Source organism: Orbicella faveolata, unplaced genomic scaffold (assembly GCF_042242905.1).
Source record: "Orbicella faveolata isolate gen_17 unplaced genomic scaffold, um_ofav_v1 contig_47, whole genome shotgun sequence".
Classification (NCBI taxonomy): Eukaryota; Metazoa; Cnidaria; class Anthozoa; order Scleractinia; family Merulinidae; genus Orbicella; species Orbicella faveolata.
Window position 1 is genome coordinate 21,022,682 of NW_028301577.1, and position 27,913 is coordinate 21,050,594.

Sequence of the window (27,913 nt, forward strand, 5' to 3'; positions counted from 1 at the left end):
CATTTGAAAAACGTGCAAACCAAAGACAGACGCTAAATCGTTATCGACTTTCAATGATTCTGGGAAACAGATGCTTGGTTCACTGACTGCATTGATATTAGTACTTGATGGATTATATTTTTAAATGGGGCTGGCCAATGATAAACTCAATCTTGCATAGCGAAAACAAGGAAAAAGAATCGTGAAAAGTGTAGCTTGAAAAATTTCCTATTCAGCAAAATTGCCCAAACAACTGCCTCTCAAAAAAGGAATGGTCATGGTCCCTTGGGTCAGTGCGTGTCCAATTCCGAAGAGGACATTTTGCATTAGAGCGGTTTTCACTTAAGTGCCGCGGAAAGTATTCAAGTAATTTCTTTGGTTTTGGTTTTGGTTTTACTATGGTTTGAGATTGGCCGAGTAGTCTAATATCGGTACGTAATAAGTTTCCTTTAGGTGTTGCTACACTTGGGAAAACCGCTCTAAGTAAGAAAACCGACAGGTGATTTTATTTCTCCATGAAACGAATGATCACTTTAATTGCAGCTGAAGGTTTGTAAACACATTTACTAGTGTTCGCTGTGACTTTCATTGAGTGCTAACCTTACTAGCTTAAACTACATCCGATTAACGATACCTCTGCAGATGAAATAATTTTACAAAGAAAATATAATTGAACTATGAAATCCCTCTAGAGGTCACCTCGCCAAACATTGAAATATTTATAAATAATTAATATATTAGGTAAAAAGGCAAATAAGCAGAATCTTGAATCTTTAATCTTGAACTCGATAAAGTATATTTACAGCAGCCTATAGCCTGATTGCCACACAGTTGCCACGTATTACTGCTTCGTTGCACGAACATTCAACACGAGTGACTTAGACATATTACGGTCGCACGTTTAGAGTAACTTATTTGTTATTTAAGTTAAAAAGAAATCTAAACAATTTACTATCATACCACTGTTACCGCGGGCTTGGTTAGGAGGGTCGAAAGAAGTAGTTTGACCGAGTGTGTAGATGGGATGGGCTGAGGCCGTTTAACCCTGATAGAGTGAGAGGGTTGGAATTGACATCTAATTTTGGATTCGCAGCTAAATCCTTTGCAGTAAATAGACAAGTAATTTCTGGTCTTTATTCTGGAATGGCCGTACACACATGGAGTTAGCATAAAATGGTGCAGGGGGTTGGAAAGTACTTTGAAATTCCACCGCGATATTTCCCAGCAAAACAAATATCTCCCTTGCCCATCCCCACTGGTTTGTGTTATTCTCGGTAAAACTACACCTAGTGTATAGTAGTTTACAGTCTTTCCGCTTAACGTAACGTTTATAGTACTAGAATAAAAGTTTTTGTCCATTAATCTCGTTCAACAGGCATGCCATGAAGTTCAGCTACAGCAGTTACGCAGAATCAGCGCCTACTGCCCAGACTTACTGCTACCTGTTGCGCATGCTCCGTATCCTCTGTCACCTGGTTCACTGGCAGTACAGGGCTCTAGAAAGGCAAAATGTTTCAGTTAACGCGAACGTTCTGTGTTCTCGTCAATGCTTAGAACGTATCAAGGCGTGTTTCCTGGATAACTAGTTGCTTCGGTTGTGAGATCCTTAGAAGAGCTATTACTTTAGTTTTATGATTTATTTGAGAAGATATATCATGCAAGTACCTCAAATTTCACAAGCCCCATGTTTTCAAGAAATGATTGCATATGTTGATCTTGATCTCTAGATGTATAATTAAGATATTTACTGGTCGGCCAACATAATATAACAAGAAAACGTTTTACAACCAAGGGTAGAACCAGCCCAATGGTCGAAAGGGATCGAAAACTTTACCACGCATCGTGAAACAGGCGACAGGTTGGCCTGTTCAAGGCGTATAGTTAGTTGGGGGCAGCGTAAAAAAGGGAGGGAGGTGTTTGTGGTGAGGTGCTTTCCTGCGAGGCACTCTCGCCGTATTTTGAGCTGCTCCCAACTAACCGAACGCCTCTAACAGGCCAGTGACTGGTGGGAGTAGTAGCGTTTTCAGTCTGAGTATTTTGTTTAGAGATCTAAAAGGGTCTTTTGCAGAACTCAAAAGTTCTCTGGTAAACTTTCCCTTACAGCTCACATCCATCCATCCATACAAAATTCTATTCCAGTTCTGGCCCTGTCCATGTCACCCAACGCTCTCAGGAAAGATTAGAGTACCCTCTCCCGAGAGCGAAGGGTTGTGTGACAGAGGAGGGCCAAAAATGGACTTCAAAACATTCCAGCTGTCTTAACTCACTCTCACACATGTATCGTGGTGGCACGAGTGCATGAAAACACGCAAAAGCGCTTTCTACGGGTTATCGTATAAATGCAAGTGCTGCTAAGGATTTGTACGACGAATGTTATTTTGAAATTCTTTCACAATTACACCAGCCTTTGAGTGGCTCAAGACAGTTATATTTCCGTGAGACGCCTGGGCTCTAGCGCGCACTTCAGCGCGAGGCATCACGCGATCATCCGAAGGTTGGCGATATAGCGCGCGAGGTTTAAAGTTTACAAAAATCAAAACAAACATAGCGGCGCGAGGCCTACTTCGTAAAACTTTGTTTCCGCCGAGTTTAGTAAGCTGTTTGCGTTATCAGTTATTTTTAACTCCAAAAACATCCATCCTTCAGGCAATTTCAAAGGAAACCATCTTCTTAAACCGCTGTGCTGGAACGTCAACGAATTTGTGATATTAATGTTGCGATCGATCGCGCCGGCTATCAATCTAAAAGACAGCAGGAAAAAAAAAACTACTCTTCAGGTTTTCTTCGTTCTTTGTACTTGGCTAGGCTCACCTCCGGGTATTCGTGGTACTCTTCTTTTACCGCTTATGCTGCTGACGACAACAGCGAAAAAGGAAACACTATTCACGGACTATTCACGTTTATTCCCGTAGAATTGCTGGGTTTACTGATCAGCAGACCGCCTTCACGCATGCGCAAGGGGTGATCTTGCGAGGTCGAGATTTTAATTTGCGCGTGGAACGCCCGCTAAAATACCTTATCCTCAAAGCTAATATCTCAAAAACGGATGCGGTGACCCTACTTTTTTAATGCACAAAAATATTCAACAGCAAAAGCGCAATGCATGTGCGAAATTGAGTGGAACGTCTCCAACTTGGAAATATCCATTTTTCTTAATTTTAGAAAAATCCACTCCACAGAACTTTTTATAATTTTGCCTGTGTCTTCTGTGTGTAATAACCGTGAGATTTTAATAAAAAAAATATGGGGTCACCGGCTTTAGTTAGTTTTTAAGATGCAATTGATGGTAAAAAGGGGGTCGAGTTTGTTGCTATGCAAGAGGACAGTGCAACCTTAATTTATGACTTAAACACAATGAAAGGCGCAGTGGAAAGTTACCTTAAAAAGATAGCACAGCCATTCAAAACAGTACAGTTCCAAGCCTGAAAAATCGCACCTAGTTCTAAGTCTCAAAAAAAAACCCAGGAAACTGTTTTGAGCCACCTTAAGCCCGTGAAATTTGATATAATTTTGAAATAGCACGAGTGGCATGTAAATCCTTAATTGCTTGAGTTACTCATTTATTGGCTATTTATAACGTGCCTGAGAAAGTTACCAATTTGTTTGCACTGTACGGCAGATCAAAAATCTGCTTGCTCTCAGCCAGTCACAATCAAGTTATCTTTCTCAGTGTTGTAATAAATCGGAAACACTCGATTGTGTTTCACTAGTTATGTTATTCTGTAATCACCTTAGTGTTTAGAAACGACTTTCGGTCCAGGCTTACGGCGTTTGGTAGAGTGACCATCTGCACCACGCACGTTCCCTGAAATGTATTAGTGAAAACAAAAGATCATTTAGGAATCACCACAGCACTGATATACTGCGGCCTCACTGAGGTACGATCAATTTGTAACAACAGACAAAGAATTGCGAAATAAAGGACTTCCGCCGTTACCACCGATACTATCTTTTTGTAAATTGCATTTTATGGTCAAGTGAAGGCTAGACACCTTGCGAGGCAAAGATAAAGAAACCATCTAGAAGACTACTTTAATTTCGGACCAGACAAACCATTGCGCTGTTCTCAGTAACTACTGGTTTCAAAGTTCTGAAAATCGTTACTCACTTGGAAATTCTATCTCCGGGAACGTCTGTGGATGACGATTAATGAATACTAGTATTTCGTATTTGTTGCCCATCTCATCTATTTCCAGATCTAGCTTTTTGCCCATCGAAAGCCCTTCATGCATCACGGCTTTCGCCTGGTCTACATTTCCCATTTTGTCATGTAAGGTGGCTAGTGCAGTCTTTGTCTTGACTTTCCATGTGTGACAAGGTTCTAATTCTTTCTCGGCAATCTCGTCTGCCTCTGTAAGTAAAGCCATGGCCTCATCTAAGTTACCCTTCCTCATGTGGCACATTCCAAAGTTCTTTAGAGTCGCGATACTCTCTTTGCTTTGTCTAAATTCAAGGTCTTCAAATATTTCAATAGCCTGTGCATAATAAGTAAGGGATTTGTCCAACTCGGTCTCGCTCTTCTGACGAAAAACGTTACCGGCGTGAAGGTCCGCAATGGCCTTGAGAATTTCAGCAGTCATAAAGTGCTTCCCAAGGCACTTTTTAAAGAGTTCCCACGCCGCAAAAAACTTCTGTTCTGCTTCATCCCATTTTTTACGACGTTGTGCAATTATTCCTGCTAATAAAAGAGTTGCTGCTGTTTCCGGGTGATCGCCTAGGTTTTCACGGCTGACTTTCAACGCAGCTTCAGTTTCTTGATCTCTTCTTTTGTTCTCAAGGAGGTCTTTCCTGCCCGAAAAAAAGCGAGCACAACTGTTGCGGAAATAAGTTTCTGATAATGGATGTGTTTCAAAGTCAACACGATTCTTTGTATGAATTTCTTCGGCCTCCCTCATGAACTCTTGGTAATTTTCCCTGTCTCCTTTTTTCCTGCTTTCGTGTCCAAGAATACACAAAAGTTCCACTCTGTGCACTGGCTCAGATTCTGAGTGAAACATTTCCAACAATCTTTCCAGAACAAAAATGTAAAATCTCGGAAGAACACACTTTTCTAGATACATGCACTTCTGGGGAAGATCATCAAGGAAGGTTTTACAGGATTTCACAATTTCTTGGTCTTCGATATTCCTTCGCATGTGAGTGTAAACTTGAAGGAAGTACTCGAAGTTGTGCCTGTCCTCATTGAAGGAGTCCACAGACTGTTTGCAGGTGTCCTTGCTCCAGTAGAGATTAGCGTTGTCAGCAAGGCGAGAAATGAAGTGCGCACAGGCCAGTTTCTCTCCCAGATCTAAGAGGCCAGGATACTTGTCCGAGGCGATCTTCTGCACAAATGTTTGAATGAGCTGATGTACCTGGTATCTGCATGGTCTCAACTGCTCGACAAGAGATCTGTCTTTCAATTCCTGTAGAACTGAGACTGATTTGGCATTTGTTGTACAGTTTGCAATCAAAGACTTGGCCGCATCAGAATTGAATGAGCCAGGAAAGACACATAACAGAACGAGGGCTTTTTGTTCCACTTCGTGAAGTATCTCAAAAGATCTCTTGATTGATTTTTCGACTGAAGTTTGGTCGGTGGACCTTCTACCGACTTGGAGGACATCCGAGGGCTCATCTTCCAGACTTTGTATGAGTTCATCTTCATTATAGTCTGAGAGCAACGAGCCAGCAATACAAAGGGCAATAGGGACAAAACCACAAAGCTCGACCAATTTTTCCACCTTGGAAAGTTTCGCCCGACTTTCCAAATCAGCGACTCGCGAAAGAAGAATCTGCTTCGCTTCTTCTACTGGCAAACAGGCTAATCGAACATTCTTAGATTGTGAACTGGTTGTGCTGCATGCCATTCTGGAGGTAATAATAAACGTGACATTTTGTCCTGAAAGCCTTCTCATATTTTCCAAAAGGTTTAAAAACTCGTTTATACAATCACTGTCTTCAAGAACTTCATCTGCATTGTCAAGAACGAAAGTGACCCTCGAGGACTTTTGTTTGCTCCAGTTTAGAAGTCAATGTTGGGGATTCTCTGGTGGTTGCGTCTGGTTCTCACTGCAAGCAAGTGTCATTAACGTAGTTGCTTCACTCAGGCTTTTCGTAGACCTTAAGGAACAGAACAGTACTGCTCGTTCGCAGTCAAGCCTGGACAATTCATGAGCGGCCTTGTTAGCCACTGTGGTCTTCCCAAATCCCGGTCCGCCGGTAATCCAGACAACTGAGACTGATCCACTTTGGATGGCTTCTGTAACTTGTTGTATCTCGTGTAAACGGCCAAACATAAGTTCTCCGGGAATTTCGTCTGGAAGGCAGCTTGGAACTTTGATGGACTTATCAAGCTGTTCCCACTGATCGACTTGTTCCTCCACTCGACGTTGTATGTCATGATCTATAGGATCGCTCTTCAGGCGCTCAATCTTCTGTCGGTAAGCGTATAGCTCAAGTGCCTCTAAGCAAGAAGATACTTGCTTCCATTTCTCTTCAAATTCATCATTGGGAACGCCGGTAGAGGTACCATGACATAGCTCATTACGGAAGCATTTGATTCTGGCAATGTTGGCCTCTACGCTGTCATCATCTTCGGTGGGCATTTTGTGCCATCCAGTTAAAGGTGCCGTCAAATGACAAATTTCTCGAATCAACAAATGCAAAAGCGATATATCAAAAGTATCTGAGTCTGGTGGGTCTCCTGATGAAGGAAATAACTTTTCCCACTGGCTATCAAATATTACACGGCTCAGCTTCAGACTATGAAGTTTTGGACGGTTTTTGCTTAAAACGATCTGTAATTTATCGCGAGGATAAATGGAATGTAGGAACTCTTTTAGAACATGTGTTCCTCCATCAACCAGAAGTCGTGTCAGTCTTGTGCCATTTGTCTTTTCTTCGGATACATCATAAACCGCCATGTTTCGTTGCTTGCTAAATTCTTAGAAATGATCTGCTGTCGAAGCACCTTTTCCCAGAAATGTCGTTTCCAAAATGATATGCAAGCTAAAGTTCGGATTAAGCCATGTCTACCTTGCTGCAGCCTGGACCACTAATTCATGATCAATCACGAAGTATATCGAGTCAGACCTTTGAACGAAGATTCTACTATCTTTCATGGGTATGTTCGTATAAAGGTCAAACCAGATCGTCAAAAAAGTATTTATAGAAATCGCTTGATGATGAAGCACTTCTGGTTTCCGAGAAAGACAAATTAGCATATGTTACTTAAGCAGAGTCAAATTAGCATATGCCTGTCTTATTTCAGACAGTGGTCAATGCTTCTCCCAAACTTGCTCGTGACGGTCAAGCACCTGAAACGATCGTCACAAGCATTACCTTCTCGCACGTCAAATTATACAATACGTGTGACGACATCTGTTTATATTGTTACCATTGTGTGGTCGGCTCTGCCGTCACAGATTTTTAATTGGACTTCCTGTATGGGATCATGGCTATAGGATTACCGTGATTTTCTTTGTACATGTGTATGTTTGTGTACTTGTTTAAAAAAAAAATGACCGTCACGGGTTTTACATAATGTAACAGCGCCAACCAATAGAGCATGGTGCATGCAGTAGGGTGTACCAACTACAGGCAATGCAAACTATTAGTCAGATTTCACTGTTATATATGTTTTTTTTCATTTCTGCAAATGCATTTCAAGCTTGAGCCCTGAATTATGGAGGGTGCGATACTAAAGAGACTTGTTCTATAAAATACCGCACTGCAGGGCTTTTTGAAGTTTCTCGGAAAGCAAATGATGACAACGACGTTCCTCGGAAACTTCTTTCACCTGGAGCAGTTGGCGATAACCCTTTGTCTCCACTGAGTTGTCTATAGATAGATAAAAAAAACTCCTTTGTATAGCTGTCAAGCAACAATGCGCAATCAAAGCGCTTTTACTTCAAGAATCGACATATGACTAATTTATATGGTTCATTGCGTTTTCCATATTGGCCCTGTTGTTTTCAGTTACAATGCAAATTTTTCGGTGATAAAATGGAAGTTAGACCAAGTTAGTATGACGACCGATTGGTACTCTTCTTACTTGATAGTCGCACATACAAGTCATTCTCTTGTATGGCATAGGTCCCCAAATTTTTTTGCTTTGGTCTGCTTTAGTGCTTGCATGTTTATTTTGTTGTATTTACATTATAACAATGATGTAAATGTAGAGTGCGTCGTCATTGGAATAATAGATTTCTGTCTGTAATGTCGCATGCAGTAGTCGGCGTATTCGTCGATCAGACCAGACCTTCGTTAAGCTTTTTCTGACCACAAAGCTTCGTAAAGATGCCGCCCATTCTTGATACTTCGGAGGAAAAAACAAATGGCTCAAGGCTGTTGCGATTAGTGATTGATGGAGGGACATACGTGCTAAGAGAGTTTCTGCATTCCATTCATCCTCCTGCAACATTACAGGCAGTGTTCAACAACAACAAAGGAAAGCTTACAAAACTGCATTCGACGAAGAAAATTATAACCAGAAGTCAGTGGGAAATCCTATTTCCCCCTTCAGGTGATCCACCAGACTCGAAATCATTTGATGTCACACTTCTGCATCTGTTACTACGGGAATTTTGCAGTTTGACGGCGCCTTCAACTGGCTGGCACAATTTACCTGCAGACAGCGATGTTAGTCCTGAGGCGAACATTGTCCGAATCAAATGTTACAGAAATGAGCTTTGTCACAGTGTTTCTACAAGCATTACTAAAGTCGAGTTTGAAGACAAATGGATGGTCGTTTCTTCGGCACTGGTTGCCTTGGGCCTCGACCAAAAGGACGTAGACCGCCTGAAGACTGAACCGATTGACCATGACACTGATCGTCGTGTAGAGGAGGAAGTAAATAAGTGGAAACTTGAAATTGAACCACGATTAGAGAGTTTAGAGGAAGACGTAGTGAAGATGAAAGGTGAAATGTCGCGGAATCAAGCAGACCAAAATACTTCTGAACTTGCAGACTGCCTCCCAGATAAAGTTGCAAATGTCTTCGGTCGTTCAAAAGAGATACAGCAGGTCATCCAGCCCATTGTAACCAGGCATGTAGGCACTGTTATAATAACTGGGGGACCAGGGTTTGGAAAGACAACCGTGGCTAACAAAGTGGGGCACGAGCTGGCCACCAACCCAGAGAATGTTGTTTTGTTTTGCTCTCTCAGGACGAAAGCAACAGTAAATGAAGTAGCTACCTCAATGATCCTTACGTGCAGCAAAAACCACTCTCAGCCACCAGAGAACCCCCAACACTGGCTTCGAAATTGGAGCAAGCAACAGCAACAAAGGGTTACCTTCATTCTGGACAATGCAGACGATGTTCTCGAATCAGGCGACCGAGCTGGGTTTGCAAGCCTTTTGCAAGACATGAGGATGTTAGCCAAAGGTAATGTTACTTTTGTTGTCACTTCTCGAAAAGTATTTAAGCATTCCAGCCTGGAGATGGAAGAAGTAAGAGTAACACCTTTATCCTCCGATGAGGCAAAGAAACTTGTTGCGTCTAAAGTTGATGAAGGTGTGCGGGTGAAGCTCTCTCAGACAGAGAAGCTAGTTGAGCTATGTGGTTGTGTGCCTCTGGCTCTCTGCATCGTTGGTTCGTTGCTTTCAGACGTCTACACTGAAGATGAGCTGATAAGACGTTTGGAGGAAAAGCCAATGGATGTCCTTAAAGAGGATTTGAGTGATGACAATTCTGTTGAAAAAGCAATTAAGACTTCCTTTGACTCCTTGGGTAAAAGTGAACTAGAGGTTCTGCTTCTTCTGTCTGCATTTCCTGGCTCCTTTGATTCTACTGCTGCTAAGGCTTTGATTACATCGTCATGCCCTGAACAGCCACAATTGATCCTTCGTTCCTTGAAGAACCGATCACTCGTTGAGATGACAGCCCCACAGAGATATCAGGTCCATCAGTTGATCCAAGCGTATGCAAAGAAGATTGACCAAACCAAGTATTCCAAGGGAGAAAAAGTGGCCTTTGCTCACTTTATTTCCCGCCTTGCGGACAATGCCAATATGTACTGGGGCAAAGACAAGTGCAAAGAGTCAATTGAATCGTTTAATGAAGACAGGCACAGCTTTGAGTACTTTCTACAGTTTTACCTGCAAGGATTAAATTGCCAAGATCATCAATACCTCATGACAAACTTGACGACCTTAGTGGAGGAGTTTTCCCAAAAATGCTTGTATCTAGAAATGTGTCTTCTTCCAAGCATTTATGTCAAGCTCCTGGAAACATGGCTTGACCTACTTAAGTCCGACAACAACCCAGAACAACCCACCAGCAAGATAGTGGAGCTTTTGTGCCTTCTTGGGCATGAAAAAAGAAAAGTTGGAAATCGTGATCAATACAAACACTTTCTAGAGGAGGCTATAAAACTGCACACAGAAAATCCAAATGAGTTTAGCCGAGAAAAGGTATCAGAAGCCTTTTTTCGCAATAATTATGCTCGATTTCTCTCCGAAGAGAAGAACTTTGTTAAAGCAGAAGAACAATTTGACATTGGTTTGAAAGTATGTGAAGATTATTTGCCTAAAGATCATGTACAGAAAGGTGTCACTTTGCTTTATTCTGGAAGAGAAGACAACCGTCGTGATGAACGTGATGAGGCTGAGAAAAAGTTGAATGAAGCATTAAAACTTTTTCAGAAGGGTCTTGGTACACATGTTATGACTGCCCTGCTTCTGAAAGATCTTGCAGACTTTCACCTTTTCCATGGTGACAAAAAACTGGGATCTCCAGAAGACTGTCAAAACTCTATTAAACTGTATGGACAAGCACTCGAAATGATGGAAAATCTTGGCATTAAAGACCACAAAGAGTGCATTCTGCCATTCACCAACCTAGGAATTTGTCATCAATTGCAAGACGAGCTGGAGGAAGCAATGAAATTATATCAAGCATCTTTGAAAATTGCAGAACGAGAATTAGGAGAAAACCACCGGTGGAAGATCTATGTGAAGGTTCAGATGGCCTATTGGTACAAACAGAATGGAAATATGGTGGAGGCAAAAGCATGGAAAGAACAGGCAATGAAGATGAGTGATGCACTTGGACTGCCAGATCATCAACCACCCAACAAGTTTTTGCTAAAGAAAATTTGAGACTCTGACAGAGCAATGTGTGAACTGGAGGATGACATATTTAATTGTCTTCCTGATCTTGTGAGTTTGGCTAATCACAGTATTTCACTTCTAAAGTAGTATCTTGCGAATCTAAGTTGATTATGGATATAGAATTAAACTTTTCGAATTTTCGTTCAGTCTCTTGACATGACAAGCGGTTTGCACAACAGAATCTGAGACTTCTATAGAGCAAGTGCTAGTTACATTGAATGTGTGAACTGACGAATACTAAAAGATTGCAATAAGAGAATGTCAAATGATTCATAGAAGTTCAGTATGCTTTTTGTTAATGTAATATTTTCTACAGAAAAGGTAATGCATATCAGAACGATTATGAAGAAATTTTCTCTCTATCCCCCTACAGGAATTTAGGCTCTAAGATTAAATTATGGGAGTAAGTGTGCTACAGCCCTGGTCAATAATCATGGTAGAAAATCAAATCATTTGTGGCAATAATTTTCCCCTTTTTTAACCCTTACTCAATGTTGACTAAACACCTGAAACTCTTACTAGAGTGTATTGTGCCTGTCATCAATATTGAGAAGGGGAAAGAAGGCGCGGTTTTGTATAAAGGGGTCATAATCAAAGTTTAGTTTTTGAACGTGCACCATTAAATGTGACTGAGACAGTCACTGTAGTTTTTTTGTATAGCCTCAAATCCTGTATTCACTAAAATCAGGTTATCAGATATTATTTTTCCACACCCTAACCTGTTTCAGAGCATATAACAAAATAGTTTAATGGTTAGTGTTAGCAGGATCAGCCCGACCAGGTTCAAGCCTGGTTGAAGCTTTTGGGTTGTGTTTTTGGGCAAGTGATTACACTTCATTCTCACCGTACCTATTGTACCTTTGTCTGTCAGAGCAACCTGACTGCCAAAATGCTTCAGTTGGGGGTACTTGTGATGGACTAGCATCTCATTCAGGGGGGAGCAATAATTCCAATCGCTTCATGCCAAGGATGTACTAAAGTATCAACACCACTGTACCATTATTAACCCCCTTCAAACGGTTTTAAGATTAACAAAAAGGACCTTGACTTGTTTGAAGGTAGTAGAGGCTACTCTTGTTTTTCATGTCATAATTTTCAGTTGAAAGACTGTTTTGTCTTTTTTAAGGTTGATTAGTTATTCACAGTGTTTTAATGTAACGTTCTATATGCAAATTAGGTTTACGGAATTGTTACTAAATTGAGCTAAAAAGCGTGAGGAGTAAAATAATTTTTTCTATGTTGTTGTATTATTATTATTATTATTAGTGGTGTACACTTGGTTTGCCTGGGATACAAGGGTATAGAATTTTGTATTTTACAGTTTTCATGTTTGAAAGAAGTTCATGTAGGCTTTTAGAAATTGCATAGGGTACCTTGAGTCCCTTTAACATAAAAACCCGTGGTATATCACGTAGTTGCAAGTCAGGTTAATTAAGGAACAAATTTGACTTGACTTCCATTTTGGTCTAACTAGTTTTAATTCTGCGATAAGTTAACTGGGATAATTTAGACTTTGGCACAACTCACATTTTGGTTTGGTAATGTTGTCATGTCACGCTCCGTCAATACGTGCTTACAAATTGATTTCGGTTGTTACACTCGAGAACATCGCGTCTACAGAAACATTTCGTGAAACATGTTACCGTGAAGGTTCCTCAAGTTTAGAAGCCAATGGTAGTAGAGGGTCTTACTGCAGACCAAATCGAATCATGGTGGCAGCCACATCGATAACAACTAACCGCAGTCTACAGAACAATAGTTTCATGAGACACTCTGCTGCCCTCAGTCAGCTCTCTTCCTAGTGAGTCCAGTCATCAAAGCAGCGGTGATTGTTACACTTAAGATGGCTTTGATTGTTTGCTTTATCTCGGCAAAGTTCTCTCTCAGAAAGACAACTGTATAGCTCAGATGTAGTTTGGTGTAGGCTTCAAAGTTGACCTCTGATTTCCAGTACTTCGTGCTCGTAGCTTCCATCTCGTGATTTAAATTCAAGTTCCACTCGTTCGCTTCCTGATCGAGTCGGAAGCCGCCAATGACTGGCGACCAATCTTGCTCCAATGCAAAATTGACCATAACTCGCTAGAGTATTGGCTTGAGATGGGAGAAACTCAGAAACAAAGCTCACCTCTGAAGCATCGCCGTCTCATCCAGTAATAAATGTCGACGCGGTCAAAATTGCAAACTTCCCGCGGTGGCGAAAGCAGAGGAGGAATGTCAATTTTTTACGCGTTTGGTGCCTGACCTGAAGTCAGAAATTATTTCTCGCAAGCCTCAAATGCAGGGCTTAAAGTCTCGCATGAGTTATTTAGCACGAGTCATAATGCTAAGGTTACTGTCGGATGAATACAGCGTAAACAGTCCCTCAGTACGTGCATGCATCCCTCCATCAACCAGCATCCTTGGCCGTCTAGCTTGTGCCATTCGTTCTTCCTTCGATGCATCAAAGACGTTTCTTTTTTGCGCCGTCAAAATTAAACACAGCCTGGACGGGAAATTCTTAGAAGCAACCAACCATCGCAATCGACTTTCTAGGAAACCTCTCTGTCGCATATCAACGAGTTGATTGGCAGTAGCATTTGACGATCAGTTCTGGGTCACCACCCAGCCCTATCACAAGCAAGTGTAAGGTTCGTATTGTCTTCAACTGTCAGCTCTTGTGACATGATGCCCGGTATAGCCAAGACGGGGACATTGTTTACGTTCCGGGGCTGATACTACACTGCACGCGAAAAGTTATCAGACTATATATGCAAACTTTACACAGTCCTAGTCGTTTCAGAATTATTCGCTCATAAGGAACCCGGTAAACGAAGAAAACATACTTAAGGCGCAAGATTTGGCAAGATTTGTTCCTTAAATGTTTCTCTGTTTGCGGGCACAAGTAACGTAAAATAAAATTTTGTTTCTGAGAAACAAAAAATATTACTGAAGTTTCTTGAAACCTGTTGTTTCAACAGCAATTTCTCCTCAGTTTAGACGCGAACGAAGGTTTTTTCGCAATCTTTCGTGGAGGGTCTAAAGGCGAAGTTTAGAGAAAATGCCGCATGAGCGAAAATACAAAAAGAGAATGAATGCGACTTCACAACAGCATATGACTGTGTATCAATTATTCAACATGCCGCGATTAAGTTAAACGCACAGAAGTCTTTTTGATTGTCTGTTAGCGTTTTGAATGGAGATCGAAGAAAGGAGGAAAGCAGAACATTCTTGCTATTAAACTTTTTCATTTCCTATTGTTACAGCAATCATCTAAATTTTGACGATTTTGAATGTCAACTCTTTCTACAAACAAATGATTTCAGAGAAGTGCGCCTGGGTAACACTTAAGAAATTGTCTAATTTCAAATTTGTTCGCCAGTTGACTTAAATACCGTCCAAGTTTTTTATTCATCTCGAGTCCTTTCTTCATGACTTCTTTCGCTTTTTCAGCTCTTCCAACGCAATGGTACAATGTCAGTGACTCGTTTCGCTTTTAGTAGCAAATTAATTGCTTTACTCTGGTCTGTTAGGTCGGAAAATTACGAAAATCGTGACAAAACACGGAAAAGCACCACATTTGGCACAAATGTAGTTTAGGGTATAACTAATCATTTCAGAAGGGGTGCCACCAAAATATACCCCAGGGGGGAGGGGAGGGGATTTTTTTTGTAAATTAGTCTCAATTCTGGTGTGTAAAAAGCCGCGTGCCGTTATGAGCTATGAAATAATTCATTTTGTTGATTACAGTGGGGTTTAAGTGTTGGCACAGGTGAAATAAGTACAAAAAATGAAAATTTAATAAAGCTATACTCAAATGTAAAAATATAATGCCTTTTTGTAGTTAAAAAAGACGAAAAAGACGACATATATGCGTTGTCATTATAAAGCTTAATTTGATATGAATTTCACCTCAGTTAGTATGATATTAATGTTTTAGCGAGAAGATGTTCTCTACATTCCTTTTATTTAAATTATTTGTAACTTAATACAAAATATGCATGGCTCTTCTTTAACCCTTTGAATACCAAACTTTCGCCAAAAAATACCGTTTTTAACCGTTTAGTCAGGTTTTTTTTAGCTGCCATGACGCTAAATAAGCCTAAGTTTTGCTAAGAAAGCTTTTTTTTTTTAACTAAAAGGAGAGATTTTTCGAGGATTAGGTACAAAATTGAGCAATATTTCAATTCCGGGCATGCGCATAAGCCAAAATTTGGACTTTTTTTTTTTCTTTGCCATTAACCGTTCTCAATTTTGTTTGTTGCCGTTTTCCCTTCTGTTTTTCTCGGCCCTTTTACACTGGCTACCTTTTGCGTTGCATGTTCTTTCCGGCTGCCGTGAAAAGTTGGATGTTAATTACGGGCGAAGCCTAGAAATGGACCTTGATCAATCATAGGCGTAGTGGACCATTTTACCACCGTTTTTGCACCAAAACTGATAACGTTGTTTTTCGATTTGCGACGTCGGAATGTCGTCGACATCTAAACCTGACCATTGTACGGAAAAGCCTAGCCTAGTACTACTATCTGCTTATCAAGAATATCTGATGACATTTATATTGATGACGTCAGAAGTGGTATAAAGAGCACGACCATTAATTACGCATATGTGCGCACTTGGTATTCAAAGGGTTAAACCATAAATGGTAATAAAAGGCCAGCGGTGTTTCCATACCGTCGCAACATCAGAAGTAAACGTGCCAGCCACAAGTCAAGCAGGTGTGGAAACCGTAAGCACGGATCAGCTGTCTATTGCCATTGAAAAACAATTTCACTGGTTGAAGCACTGTGAACAATATCTTAACGAGGAGCTTACCAAAGGTATTCATCTTTCATGGACTGCTTATCACGCATCTGTAACAGAGAACCGAAGGGTTGTTGTCATTGTTTTACGAGAAGGCTGGCACACTAGCCATGATGAAACATGGGATGTTTGTGATTAAGGAGGCCACAGAATTTCTTAACCCGGGCCAAATTCCAGGGGCACCCAACGGATCGTTTCGGTAAATTATCTGTTCGGAAGGCCTTTAATCCCCTCTGATTTTCTTGAGAGAATTGGCACCTCGAACTTTCGTGATATGAGAAATTTAATGTCTGTTGTTTTCGGACTGTTGAAAATGTCGTTTTGAGTAGCGAAAAAAGGTCAGCTATCATTTTCGGAAAGGCGATAAGACCTAAGGTTTTCGGGAAATGGACAAAAAAGCCCTAATATATTCGAGAATACTCAAGTTCCCCTAGAATATCCGAACAGATAAAATTTTTTTAGTGCAACCTAAAATTAACCTACAGAGCTTTAAAAGTACTCCAGATAGCCTAAAACAGCATCTAACAGCATTAGAGAGAAAACGGTCGTTGGGTGCCCCTGAAATTCCTGTCACTGTCTTTGACCAGCCTCTTTTTGCCATCACAAAGGTTGTTCAGTAGTTCAGTGGAACTTACCTGCTACACACGGAGAAAACGTTCACGTTGTCATTCTGGGGGGCCTACATATTGAGATGGTTCTGTGGACCATGTGCGGTGACCTTTTAGCTGCATCTGGCTGGACTACAGCACTAACTGGGGCAGGGATAGCATCCAGTGGCACATCAGATTCCTTCCTTAATGTAGCGTATTTGACAAAAACCAGACGTGCCCGCCAGATAACCGTAGCAGCTTTGTATAAATTGCAGCATGTTGCCTTTCAGGAACTCAACGGTCAACACGACGGAGAAGAGTTCCAGAAGTGACACGATCGAATGATTAAGACCAGCTTAACGTACAAGTTTTGGGACATGATCATGCAAATGGAACTAGCATTCGTGAAAGCACATCGTGAAAACAACTTCGCTCTGTACGTAGAGGCCTTGGAATCCCTTGCTCCTTGGTCCTTTGCTTTTGATCACTCTAATTACGCGAGGTGGCTACCTATTTACATAAGAGATATGAAGTGCTTACCAGGCCCCGTTCAAGAAAGCCTCAGAAAATGCTGGGTCATTTCTAAGTCATCGAACACTTTTTCAAGCAACCCAATCGACCAAGCACACGAGCAAAATAACGCAAGGGTGAACGGATCAAGTGGAGCTGTAGGACTAACGGAAAGTCTTGTCACGTTTAGAAAATGGATGGTGGCCAGCAGTCGAAGCAAATCTCCAAAGCGTCCTTAAAGTTGACAACGGTAACAAGTGACCGTTACCTCTTCAGTCGTTTATATATTGCCAGCCAACAGCGCGAGGTAGATCATGAAGAGTTCTTCAAGCATGAAAATCAGCCGTATCCACATTCTTTGTCAGAGTTTGGCAATCTCCGATTCGGGAAAAAGTCTGATTTGATTGCACATGTCAAGAAAGAAACACCACCACCTCCACCACCAGTGTCTTACGACGTCAAAGTTTTTGATGGAGCAGCTATTGTGCATGCGCTTCCAGTTTTATTCGTCGCAACGTTTTCTGAACATGCAGATTCCAGGTTCTTACCTTTCCTGGAAAACCACGTGAAGAGTACCAAACGAATTGACATTGTTTGGGATGAATACCAAATGGCAAGTCTGAAAGAAGCTGCCCGTGAGAAGAGAGGGAAAAGCGTGAGACGAAAGGTGGCTGGGCATGTCAGGTTACCTAAGAACTGGCGGGCGATTCTCGAAGATTCCTCTAACAAGAAGGAACTGCTCGACTCCTCAGCTAAGCAAGTTGAAACAGCTTCCTTTCCAGTTGACAAAAAGTTGCCTACATAACTTCGGGTAAGATGCAAACCAATTTTTGAGCAGGTCTTTTATATAGACACCGTTCAACTTCTTTTTATGTCCATCAAGTCTTCACGAATAGTTATATTGACTGTGTCATCTTTTGTTTTAGGTGAAAACGTCATCTCAAGTTGCCCCAGGAACCAAATGCGTAGCTGTAACCACGAAGAAGCAGACACGCTGATTCTCGTACACGTTAAAGATGCCTTGGATAAGGGGGGAAAAAGTGTCTTAGTTCGCACTGTTGACACAGATGTTCTTGTTGTTCTAATTGCGCAGTTCCACACGTTGTCTTTAACTTGGCCTGGATTGAGCTTTTGGGTCGCCTTTGGGATGAGAAAGAATTCCCAGCTGCTTCCCGTTAACACCATTTGTGAGTATTTGGGCGAGCAGAAATGCCGTACGCTTCCGTTTTTGTACGCGTTTACCGAATGCGACACTATGTCAGCATTCCTGGGGCGGCGTCGCCAAAACCGGATCGGACCGGACCGGATCACGGATTGGATCACGGATCGGATCGCGGATCGGATCGCGGATCGGATCACGGATGGGATCACTGAAAAAAAAAACATTTTAAAGAAGAAAAAATCAAATCTGTTATAAGATAATAATAAATAAAAAATAAAAGTGAAAACTAAATTATGTTAAATAAAAATAAGAATTCCGAATTTGACGCAATGACATGTTAATTACAGAGAATGACAAGAGGTCATTTAAAAAGACACATAAGCGCCTAATTTACGACGAATTTAAATTGTAATGAACAGGCAGATGTAGTTATATTTGAACGTTAGTTGGCTTGAAGCTTGCGTGAACCTCCCATTCTCGTTTTTGAAATTGTTGTTAGTACCAGTAGCTAATTCTCGGCTACTTTTTCGTGTCAGATGTGAGCGTTACAGTTAGCGTTACAGTTAATGAGAAAGCTTACGTACGAAAGCTTAAGGACATGACTTGCTTTAAAGGAGCTACGTTACGATTTGCACATCTTGAAAAAACTAGCCCAGTTTTTCAAGTTCGTCATTTGCAGTCCTCGTTAATCTTTGCCATCCTTAACGATCCTCATTCCGTTTTGATTTGGTCTTGCCTTTTAAGTGCTTTCTATCCTAGAACACGATCATTTTAAGGTTTTATTCCATATAAAGGCAACTCTTTACGACCCTAAAAATGACTTTAAAAATCGTGACGTAACTCCTAAAATGTTGTTTATTCTCGGGTTGCGTTATCGTTCACACTATCGATGTTACTCCTATATTTTTTTGTAAGAAAGCTATATTTCCTTGAAGTACAAATGGTATGTTTCGTTTTATTCCAGTACGAAATATCGTATTCCAAACTCATATCTTGTAAAAGTATAGACTTGTCTCAGAAACGGAAATTGTTTGAAATCATCAGGTGTTTAATTTTTTAGTGTTTTTAGTTTTTGTGTTTCGATTCATACGTTCGTCCTATTATTACCATTCTGACTCGTTTTATGACAGTTTATCCTTGATGCAAGCGAATATACGAAATATCATTTATCTGAACTGCGGAGAAAGATATGAAGACATGATTGATCATCGCAATCAAAACCCAACAGCCTGAAAAAAATTCATCTGTGACCAGCTCCCAGTTGGCTTGATATTATAAAAAAATAAAGGAATATCACACCTGAATTAAATAAAACGTTCTGCTCACAGTAGTCACTCTAGTGTAATTTGCGCAACAAAATTTTGATCTTGAATCTTGAATTTTGAATTTTGAATTTTTTTCCTTGATCCGATCCGTGATCCGGTCCGATCCGATCCAGATTTTGTCGACGCCGTGAGAGTTGAGAGATTTGTACAGCAATGGCAGGGTTTGACAGCTGTAAATAACTTGAAATGGAAGTCGATAGCTCTGTTAAACGAGTAAATGATTCAAATTTGGAAGAAATCAGCTCAGCCACACAGCAAAAGAGGGTGAAAACGATGTTTGAGACACTCTGGAGTGACACGAACAGTGGGAAATCATTTCAGGTGCGCAAGTCGCTTGGTTTTAGATTTGTAACTTTTAGTTACACGGCATCGGTTTTCACGCTCTTTTCCGAACTTTCTGGACTAAAATAAGTTAATTGACACCGAATGTATTTCAATTATGTCCAGGTTGGTAAACTTAACCTTCGTGCACACACTCTTGCTAAGAGCAACGAATTAAGATCTCTTGAAGCCCTCGCAGCAGATCTCCAGGATCCCAGAGTAGAGGTTCGTGTCGAGGTTGTGGGAAAAAGTGGAAAGCCATCCCTGGTTGTCGTCAAGAAACAGGAAGCTACTCTCTGACGACGTACCTTTTGACGACGTGCGACTCGTTGTTGATGCAAATGGTGAATATCGTTTGTTTGTGTACCACTTTGAGCTCGTAAGAAGGGGCACGATGAATATTACGCAGTCGGAACAACTGAGAAATGCAATAAACGAAGTCGCCGAGAATTGTCCTTGCCCTGGAGTGGACATTAAGATAACTGGCCAACAGGATTATCTGTCCTCAGAAGTAGAAGAACAGACCCTTCCTTGGCGCAGAGTTTTGTCAAGAAATTGCGCGCGAGTGATAAAAAATGCCCAATCTGAGAGTGGAAGGAAGTGTCGATGCTGTTACAAAATGGAACAGAAACTGTCAGAACGTCTTAACCAAAAGAAGTCTCTGACTCAAGAAAACGTAAGGAGCAGACAGTCTGCGTCATCCAAAGTTCGCTTCAGTTGCCTCAGTCCAAAGAGCCAAAGTAAGCGATTGAAAAATGTGCAGCAATCAAGGAAAAACATGGCAAAACAGGTCAGACGATACAGAAAGAAGTTCTCCGTTTTACTGTCTGATACAGATAGCTCTGACTTGGACAAATTGATGGAGAGAGTTGAGAATACACCCATGGAAAGAAAGGAATTTGAAAAATGTGCGGCCGACGCTGATCGTTTCCGACCCGGTGCAGGACATGTCTTGCGTGAGATGTGGGATTCGAACAAAGCGAATTTCCGGAAAGATCAGAGGAAAAACGGTAAGGTTTAGTAGGGTATGTAATTCGACCTACATGCGTCAGGCAGCACCCTCAAATGCTAAATTGTAAATTGGTCCGAAGATGATAGGAAATTAAGAGGAATTATCAGTAATTGTGCATGAGAATTAGTAAGCAAATAACTTAAGGATGCAGTAAGTGACAAGTTCACTCCACAGCACAAATATATCTGTCATGAACACCTCTGGTGTGTTTATATTCATCCACTGTTCCAGCTCCCCCCCCCCCCCCCCCTCTCAAACCCCCCCACAAAGTTAGGGGGCATAGGGCCCGGGCGGTTACTCCCCTATATGGGCTATATAGGTATGTGCCGCGGGATAGGGTATGATTTTTTGAGGTTCTCAATCCTTAAATAGGGTATCATTTTCGCCCATGTTGGCATAGTGTCCCACTGTGATCCTTAGATAGGGTGCCTAAATTGTATCAGCTAAGATTGACTTGTTCAAACTATTTTGAGTTTTTGTTCTCCCCTTGCAGAGGATGTCATTTTACAGGTTTGGGCCTTAAATAGGGTATCAATTTTCGTTTGATTTATCCTTAAATAGGGTCAGGGTTTAAGACCCTTTGCGGCACACAACTATCCGAAATTTATGGGAGTACCCCCCCCCCCCCCCAGGGCATAGGGCTTCATATGCATGTTGTCTTGCTTAAGGGTGTAAATGTCTGCCTACTGGTCTCACTTAGGGTGTTGGGCAAAATGTCAGAGGAATAAAAGTAGAAAATATAAATTCCGTATTTTTTAATAATTTGGTATCTTTCAAGAGGGTAAAAATAGCTTGAGCCAGGCCACTGGTCTCCTTCAAGGGTTTAATTCAAAATTTCTGACAAACATCCCTGTCTGTTCTAGAACAGCAATCAGAAATGCTGTTAATTAATGTGCATGTATGTATGTGGAGGGCTTTTTCTTCTGGATCCATCTTATGATCAGAAGGGAGTCTGAGAGTGAAGAATGATCATCGCAGTTAATTTTCCAATTTAATCAGTTGGAAAGAAGAAGCCTGAAAAAATCAGGGCTTCAACGGGATTCGAACCCGTGACCTCCGCGATACCGGTGCGATGCTCTACCAACTGAGCTATGAAGCCACACATTGGGAGCGAGGTCAATTAATTGAGTTCATATCTTCCTGTGAGGGGTGAAATGATGTGAAGTTTATATGAAATAATTCATATATGAACTGCGGTTGTAGATGAGAGTGAAGAATGATCATCGCAGTTAATTTTCCAATTTAAGCAATTGGAAAGAAGAAGCCTGAAAAAATCAGGGCTTCAATGGGATTCAAACCTGTGACCTCCGCGATACCGGTGCGATGCTCTACCAACTGAGCTATGAAGCCACACATTGGGAGCGAAGTCAATTAATTGAGTTCATATCTTCCCATGAGGAGTGAAATGATGTGAAGTTTATATGAAATAATTCATATATGAACTGCGGTTGTAGATGAGAGTGAAGAATGATCATCGCAGTTAATTTTCCAATTTAAGCAATAATGGAAAGAAGAAGCCTGAAAAAATCAGGGCTTCAACGGGATTCGAACCCGTGACCTCCGCGATACCGGTGCGATGCTCTACCAACTGAGCTATGAAACCACACATTGGGAGCGAGGTCAATTAATTGAGTTCATATCTTCCCATGAGGAGTGAAATGATGTGAAGTTTATATGAAATAATTCATATATGAACTGTGGTTGTAGATGAGAGTGAAGAATGATCATCGCAGTTAATTTTCCAATTTAAGCAATTGGAAAGAAGAAGCCTGAAAAAATCAGGGCTTCAACGGGATACGAACCCGTGACCTCCGCGATACCGGTGCGAGGCTTCTTCTTTCCAATTGCTTAAATTGGAAAATTAACTGCGATGATCATTCTTCACTCTCATCTACAACCGCAGTTCATATATGAATTATTTCATATAAACTTCACATCAGAAGGGAGTCTGTTGCAAACTTGTCCGGCATTAAAATTTGAAATCCTGTATTGTCCACATATTTGGATGGGCATGCAAAGAATAACCCAGTAGCTTGGTGGTTCTTTTACATATAGCTCATACCTTTTTCACTAATTTATGCTTCTCCTTATTATACACATTCTAGTACAGGATATGGACATCGATCTAATCGTTGGACGCAGGCGTCTTGGCGAGTGGCTCTTGCCATTTATACGCGCTGCCCGGCCCTGTTTGATGACCTCAAGAAGCTGGATATTCTCCAGCTACCATGCAGGAGGTCCTTGGAGAGGGTAATGGCAAAGAGAACAGTAGAGGATGGTATCCATGAAGAAAGAATCATCGAGCAACTCTCTTTGTTTAATCAATTTAAAACTACTGCAGTCCTCAGTGGAAGACCAGAGCCACTGGGAGTTGGAGAGCTCCTTTTTGATGAGACAAAGGTGAATAGAGGGTATTCCCTTTGTTAACATCATAACAGCCAAATTGGTGTATCTTATTTAAAAAAGAATTTTGACTATCTTCCTTTGCTTGGTACATCTGCATGGCTGCAATCAATGATGTTATTTGAATCCTACAGGGCTCATTGAGCATGAATTAATGCTCCTTATTTAAATTTTAAGTGTTTTTTTTTTTTTTTGCTGTCTTGTTGGAGCAGTATTAACTGAGTTAAATTTGACAAAATTAATCATAGTTGTTCCAATTACATATTTTAACAAATAGCTGGCTCAATATACAATTTTGCCAGACCCCTTTTATTATTGCGTTTACTCAACTTATGTTGTCGTTAGTTTAAATTAAATTATTACTTTCAGATCCATTCAATGATTCAAAACTGTTTTTGGATTGGTAAAGCCTTTAATCCTGATTTATCACCATAATCCCTCAAATGGAAAGTAAATACCAATCAGTTAACTGGCTATAGTTTGAAATTATTTTTAACTGAAATTTCAGACCATGAAATGCTTTTAAAATTGTAATTAACAGGTGCAGAGTAAGATCCAGATCCGTTGCACAGATGGTGTCGCCATTGGTTATGCAATGAGTGAAAATGACTGGTCATGTCTCCATGATGCTTATGAGTCCCTGTTTGCCTCAGAAAATGGAACTGGTCAAAAAGCAAGTTATGTTCTTCAGACCTACTGGTGGGATTTGACATCTGGGTTTGAGTTTGCTGGGCCTTACTTTCTCCGTGAAGTACCCCTGGATGGAAAGTTCCTACATGACATCATCTTTAAGGTGATCAGTACCCTTGAAAAGTACTGGGTCCATGTCGCTCTATTGGTTGGTGATGGAGCTTCCTGTAACTTAGCGCTTTTCAAGAGGCTATGTGGCTATGCAAATGAGCAGCTCCCAGTAGAAGACAGTGGTGATGAGCAATACCGGTTCAAGGCCAGTTTCATCAATCCATTCAGCACCAGATCAGACAAAACCTGCTTTGTCATGATATGCCCTGCTCACCAGGTATGGCCTTCTAATTTAATTATCCTGGTAGTGTGTGCAATTTGTAACACTTGGGTGTTATTGTTTCTTATATTTTCCAGTTAAAGAATGTCATTGCAGCTTTGTACAGTTCAAGAAACAAGGGGAAAAAAGCTTTTGAGAAGGGAGGTACTACTTTTGGCCGGCAGCCAATAATTGATCAATACCACAGGGATCAAGAGAGATCTGCAAAAGGACTGGGTAAGTGTGTTCCTGGTCTGAGGTATAGCTATGTGCAATGTGACTGCTGGACAAGACTGAATGTTATGCCTGCAAAAATAATGCAGGTAAGAGAGGAAAATTAGTGTAATTTTGTAGAACTTTATAGATCCTTAGCTTGAAAATAAATAAAATGATGGAAGAATGATAATTTATGCCACACACGCACATACTGGCAGGAATTAATGTTACAAATATTTGTTTTACAATTTAGACAAAGCCTCCAATTTTATGAACAAAAGAGTGATAAGTGGTTTTGTTTACTTTTACATTTTCTACAGTAACATTATATGATTGCAGCCTTGGAAGAATATGCAAGTTTGAGTAGTGAAGGCCCAGAAAAAAGTGATGTTGTGAAAGAAACTGCAAGGTACCTACAAGCATGCCACCTCATTTTTGAAAAGGGAATCTTTAGCCATGTGTTTATAAGATCCAATGAGTCGGCTGTATTCAAAAACATACAACAGGGATGGAGATATTTTGAAGAATGGGCAGATGAGCACAACAACACAGGTATGTATACATCAAAAACTTTATTCAGTCAACATAAGTTGTTTGCCCAGTAAAGGTACTATTAATACAGGCATCATATAAAGAAACAAATAAAAAGATTAAAAGTCAAACAATTGGGTCACTTCACCTGGCTGTCCTTATAGTTAAAAATGAAGGCCAGCCTGGTTGATGATGATGTGATTCAACTGTTTAACATTCAACATTTGGATCAATAAGCGTCAATCACATTCGCATTTTTTTATTAGATCTCCGTTTTTACTTGGCCACTTGAAAGCTACACTTTCATGGGAATATCAATAACTGTATGCTAGTTAACCAGTAAACCAGGTCATAATAAACACAACACCAAAATACTGTAATTAATGATATTTACAGTACATCCCTCTTTCTGATCCCTCATCCCTAACTTTTTGGGGTGGCAAACTGGACTATGTCTCAGTTGTCCTTTTAATTCTTTGCAGAATATGTGGACAACTCCAAACGAGCACGTGCAGCAAAGTTTTTAGCATGGCAGGTATTGCAGAGTAAAGATTAATTTATTTATTAACATTTCTTGTTTACTTGTTCTTGAATGTACATTTTAAAGATCACATTACATCGCTCCTGGTCCTTGGAGGGAAGACAAGTGTTCCCTTTAATGGGGCAATAGTATATATTATATTTAATTATTGTATGTAGCTGCTGGGACTATGACTAATATGTAATGCCTTCTTACAGGATGTTTCTGGCTAAAGATGATTAAAAAAGCAGTCAATTGTAAAAGACACAACCACATCAGCTTTGCTGCAAAACATTTATCATGTATCAATAAAAGTTGTACAATAGAAGTATTGTTATTATAATTATTATTTAACAATATATATGTGAATGTGAGCTGGGATCAGTTGTTTAGTAAGCCCTTAATGGTATTTCTTATTTAGCTTGCCTTTTTAATTTCTTTCCTTCTAGACATTTGACCTTCAAAGAGTCGTGGTCTTTGGATTTAAACAGTTCTCATCATACTTTTTTGAGAATTTTCCTGGATACACACTTTCTCCATTGCAGCTCTCGATTAGTCGCCTTGAATCCCTTTTTGGCACACTCAAGTTCCATGCCCATGGTTCTCTAAGTGCAGGGAATTATGGGTCATCTCTTGGAAGGATTCAGTTGAGACAGGAGCTGAAGCTCACTGCTAGAGCCACAAGCCATGATCAGAAGGGTTACCGGGACCAAGAGGTCCATATATCTGGCCCCACAAGTGTGTCCACATTGAGCACTGATCATCAACAGCCTTACATTGAAATCATGGCACATTTTGTTCCTTATGGTTATCAGGGTGTTAAAGAATTTATCTTTCCATACCAAATTTCTCAAAGCACTTTTCAGGGTAGGCAAGGTAGCTCTGCATGCACCCTAATAGCCCTTGTAATGGGTTTCAAATTCTCCTCTGGGTTGATTGGTGAACCAAAGAAAGTTCTTGAAGAGGGTTGGTTTGGCCATGTGGTATCAAGTATTTCTGAAGGCAATAAAATCTTTGATGAGTGCTTTTCTGCTGCAGGAGTTGGTGGGCTTGATGTAGAAGATGCATTTAGTTCTGTTGGAGATGATCTACATCTCCTTTCCTATGAGGATCCCAAAGATTTTTTATTAATGGTAATAACTTCCAGGATGTCATTTCAAATGTCAGGGAACGGGAAAACATGAAAAGGAAATCAGTTGGTATCTTTGTATCTGGTGGGAGGACTGTAGTAGTTTTAGTTTGGGAAAATGGGGCATGTGCAATTTTCGATAGCCACAGGCATTTACAGTATGGGTGTATTCTCTCCCATTCCCTACCGTCCAAAGAAAATGAGTTGATATTGTGGCTAGCCAAGACATCCCAGAAGTTTTACAGCACCTCAATACAGTATGCCCAAATTACTTGGGTGGAGTAGAACGGATAAATGTAGTACATGTCAAAATGTGCCTTGTCATTTTAGAAGAAAAAAGTACATTTAGTATAGCTTAGTCAGCTAAAAACTGTTGCGTGGCAGAAGTTTAAGTTGTAGATAATAATTATTATCATAAAAACTCTTTTCAGCCTGGAAGTTCAACTTTTTAACGAAATGCTGTCTCGTTTTTAAGCTGGCTGTACTTTGCCATTGGTCATCAGTCACCATTTTACATAGGAATAAGAAAATGTCACACTGTAAATATAATAATTATTATTAATAGTCTTGTAAAGTCATTCAGCACATTTCTAAATTATTATCATGGTTCCTTAATGTGGTGAAAATTGATTACCAAACAGCATTTAAAAAAATCATTTAAGAGTCTGCCTTTCAACTATTAGGGGGCAGTAAAAACATAACTGATATATGATTTGGAGGCCCCCCCTCCAGCTCTCCTTATGATAATATAAGTCCACCTTTCCATTATTTGAGTACTCCTTCAAAAATGTATGTATCAGCGAGAAATATGCCCTACAAGTACTTAGAGCTTTTAATTACACCATACAGATGTTTGAAACCACTTGCAATAGTCTTCATTGCCAAACTATAACTGTTATTCACTAAATATAGATCAGCTCTTAAGATTACAGAAACTGATATTTCAGGTGGCCATGTTATTCGCACGTATGATCCAACTTGTAGTGTATTGAACAATTTTCTTGATCCTTTATTTATTGCATATTTAAAATGGTGTTCATGTAACTTATAAAGCTTGAATCATACCTGAGAACTAAATAATTATATTTTTGTGCTGTTAAAGACATACAGTCGCTTGATGGGTCGATCATTGAATTCATGCAAATGCATGCAAATTTAGCCCTAGCAACAAAATAACAATAATTTAACAGATATATTTTTTTGGTTAATTTTTCTGTAGCCCTTACACTTACTGAGTTTGAGTACCAATGTACCTGACTAGCTGAGTGTAGTTCTCAATAAAAAGACCAACCTTTTCAGCTGTCACTTCTGGTTACTCTTTTGCTATCATATTTTTGCTGTA

The 27,913-nt window shown here is 40.4% G+C and overlaps 2 protein-coding genes and 2 pseudogenes across 4 annotated transcripts; 3 read left to right on the plus strand and 1 right to left on the minus strand.

Annotated features, from left to right (window-relative positions):
• Nucleotides 1-463: 463 nt before the first annotated feature.
• Nucleotides 464-7,643, minus strand: LOC110067698 (uncharacterized; annotated as a pseudogene). The gene is made up of 3 exons (XR_016204052.1): nucleotides 4,088-7,643; nucleotides 3,710-3,784; nucleotides 464-1,475 (listed from the first exon to the last, which is right to left on the minus strand). The product of XR_016204052.1 is annotated as an uncharacterized LOC110067698 (transcript).
• A 282-nt stretch (nucleotides 7,644-7,925) lies between these two features.
• Nucleotides 7,926-12,310, plus strand: LOC110067685 (uncharacterized). The gene has a single exon (XM_089279017.1). It carries the CDS (start codon nucleotides 8,257-8,259, stop codon nucleotides 11,059-11,061), a length of 2,805 nt encoding a protein of 934 aa, XP_089135143.1. The 5' UTR covers nucleotides 7,926-8,256; the 3' UTR covers nucleotides 11,062-12,310.
• Nucleotides 12,311-16,421: 4,111 nt separating this feature from the next.
• On the plus strand, nucleotides 16,422-18,387 carry LOC149097557 (uncharacterized). Its single transcript, XM_089279033.1, has one exon. The coding sequence runs from the start codon at nucleotides 17,146-17,148 to the stop codon at nucleotides 17,755-17,757; it is 612 nt and encodes a 203-aa protein (XP_089135159.1). The 5' UTR covers nucleotides 16,422-17,145; the 3' UTR covers nucleotides 17,758-18,387.
• Nucleotides 18,388-19,513: 1,126 nt separating this feature from the next.
• On the plus strand, nucleotides 19,514-27,876 carry LOC149097558 (uncharacterized; annotated as a pseudogene). Its single transcript, XR_016204054.1, has 8 exons — nucleotides 19,514-19,760; nucleotides 19,887-20,770; nucleotides 22,883-23,172; nucleotides 23,717-24,193; nucleotides 24,274-24,498; nucleotides 24,712-24,943; nucleotides 25,405-25,457; nucleotides 25,892-27,876. The product of XR_016204054.1 is annotated as an uncharacterized LOC149097558 (transcript).
• The last annotated feature ends 37 nt before the right edge of the window (nucleotides 27,877-27,913 follow it).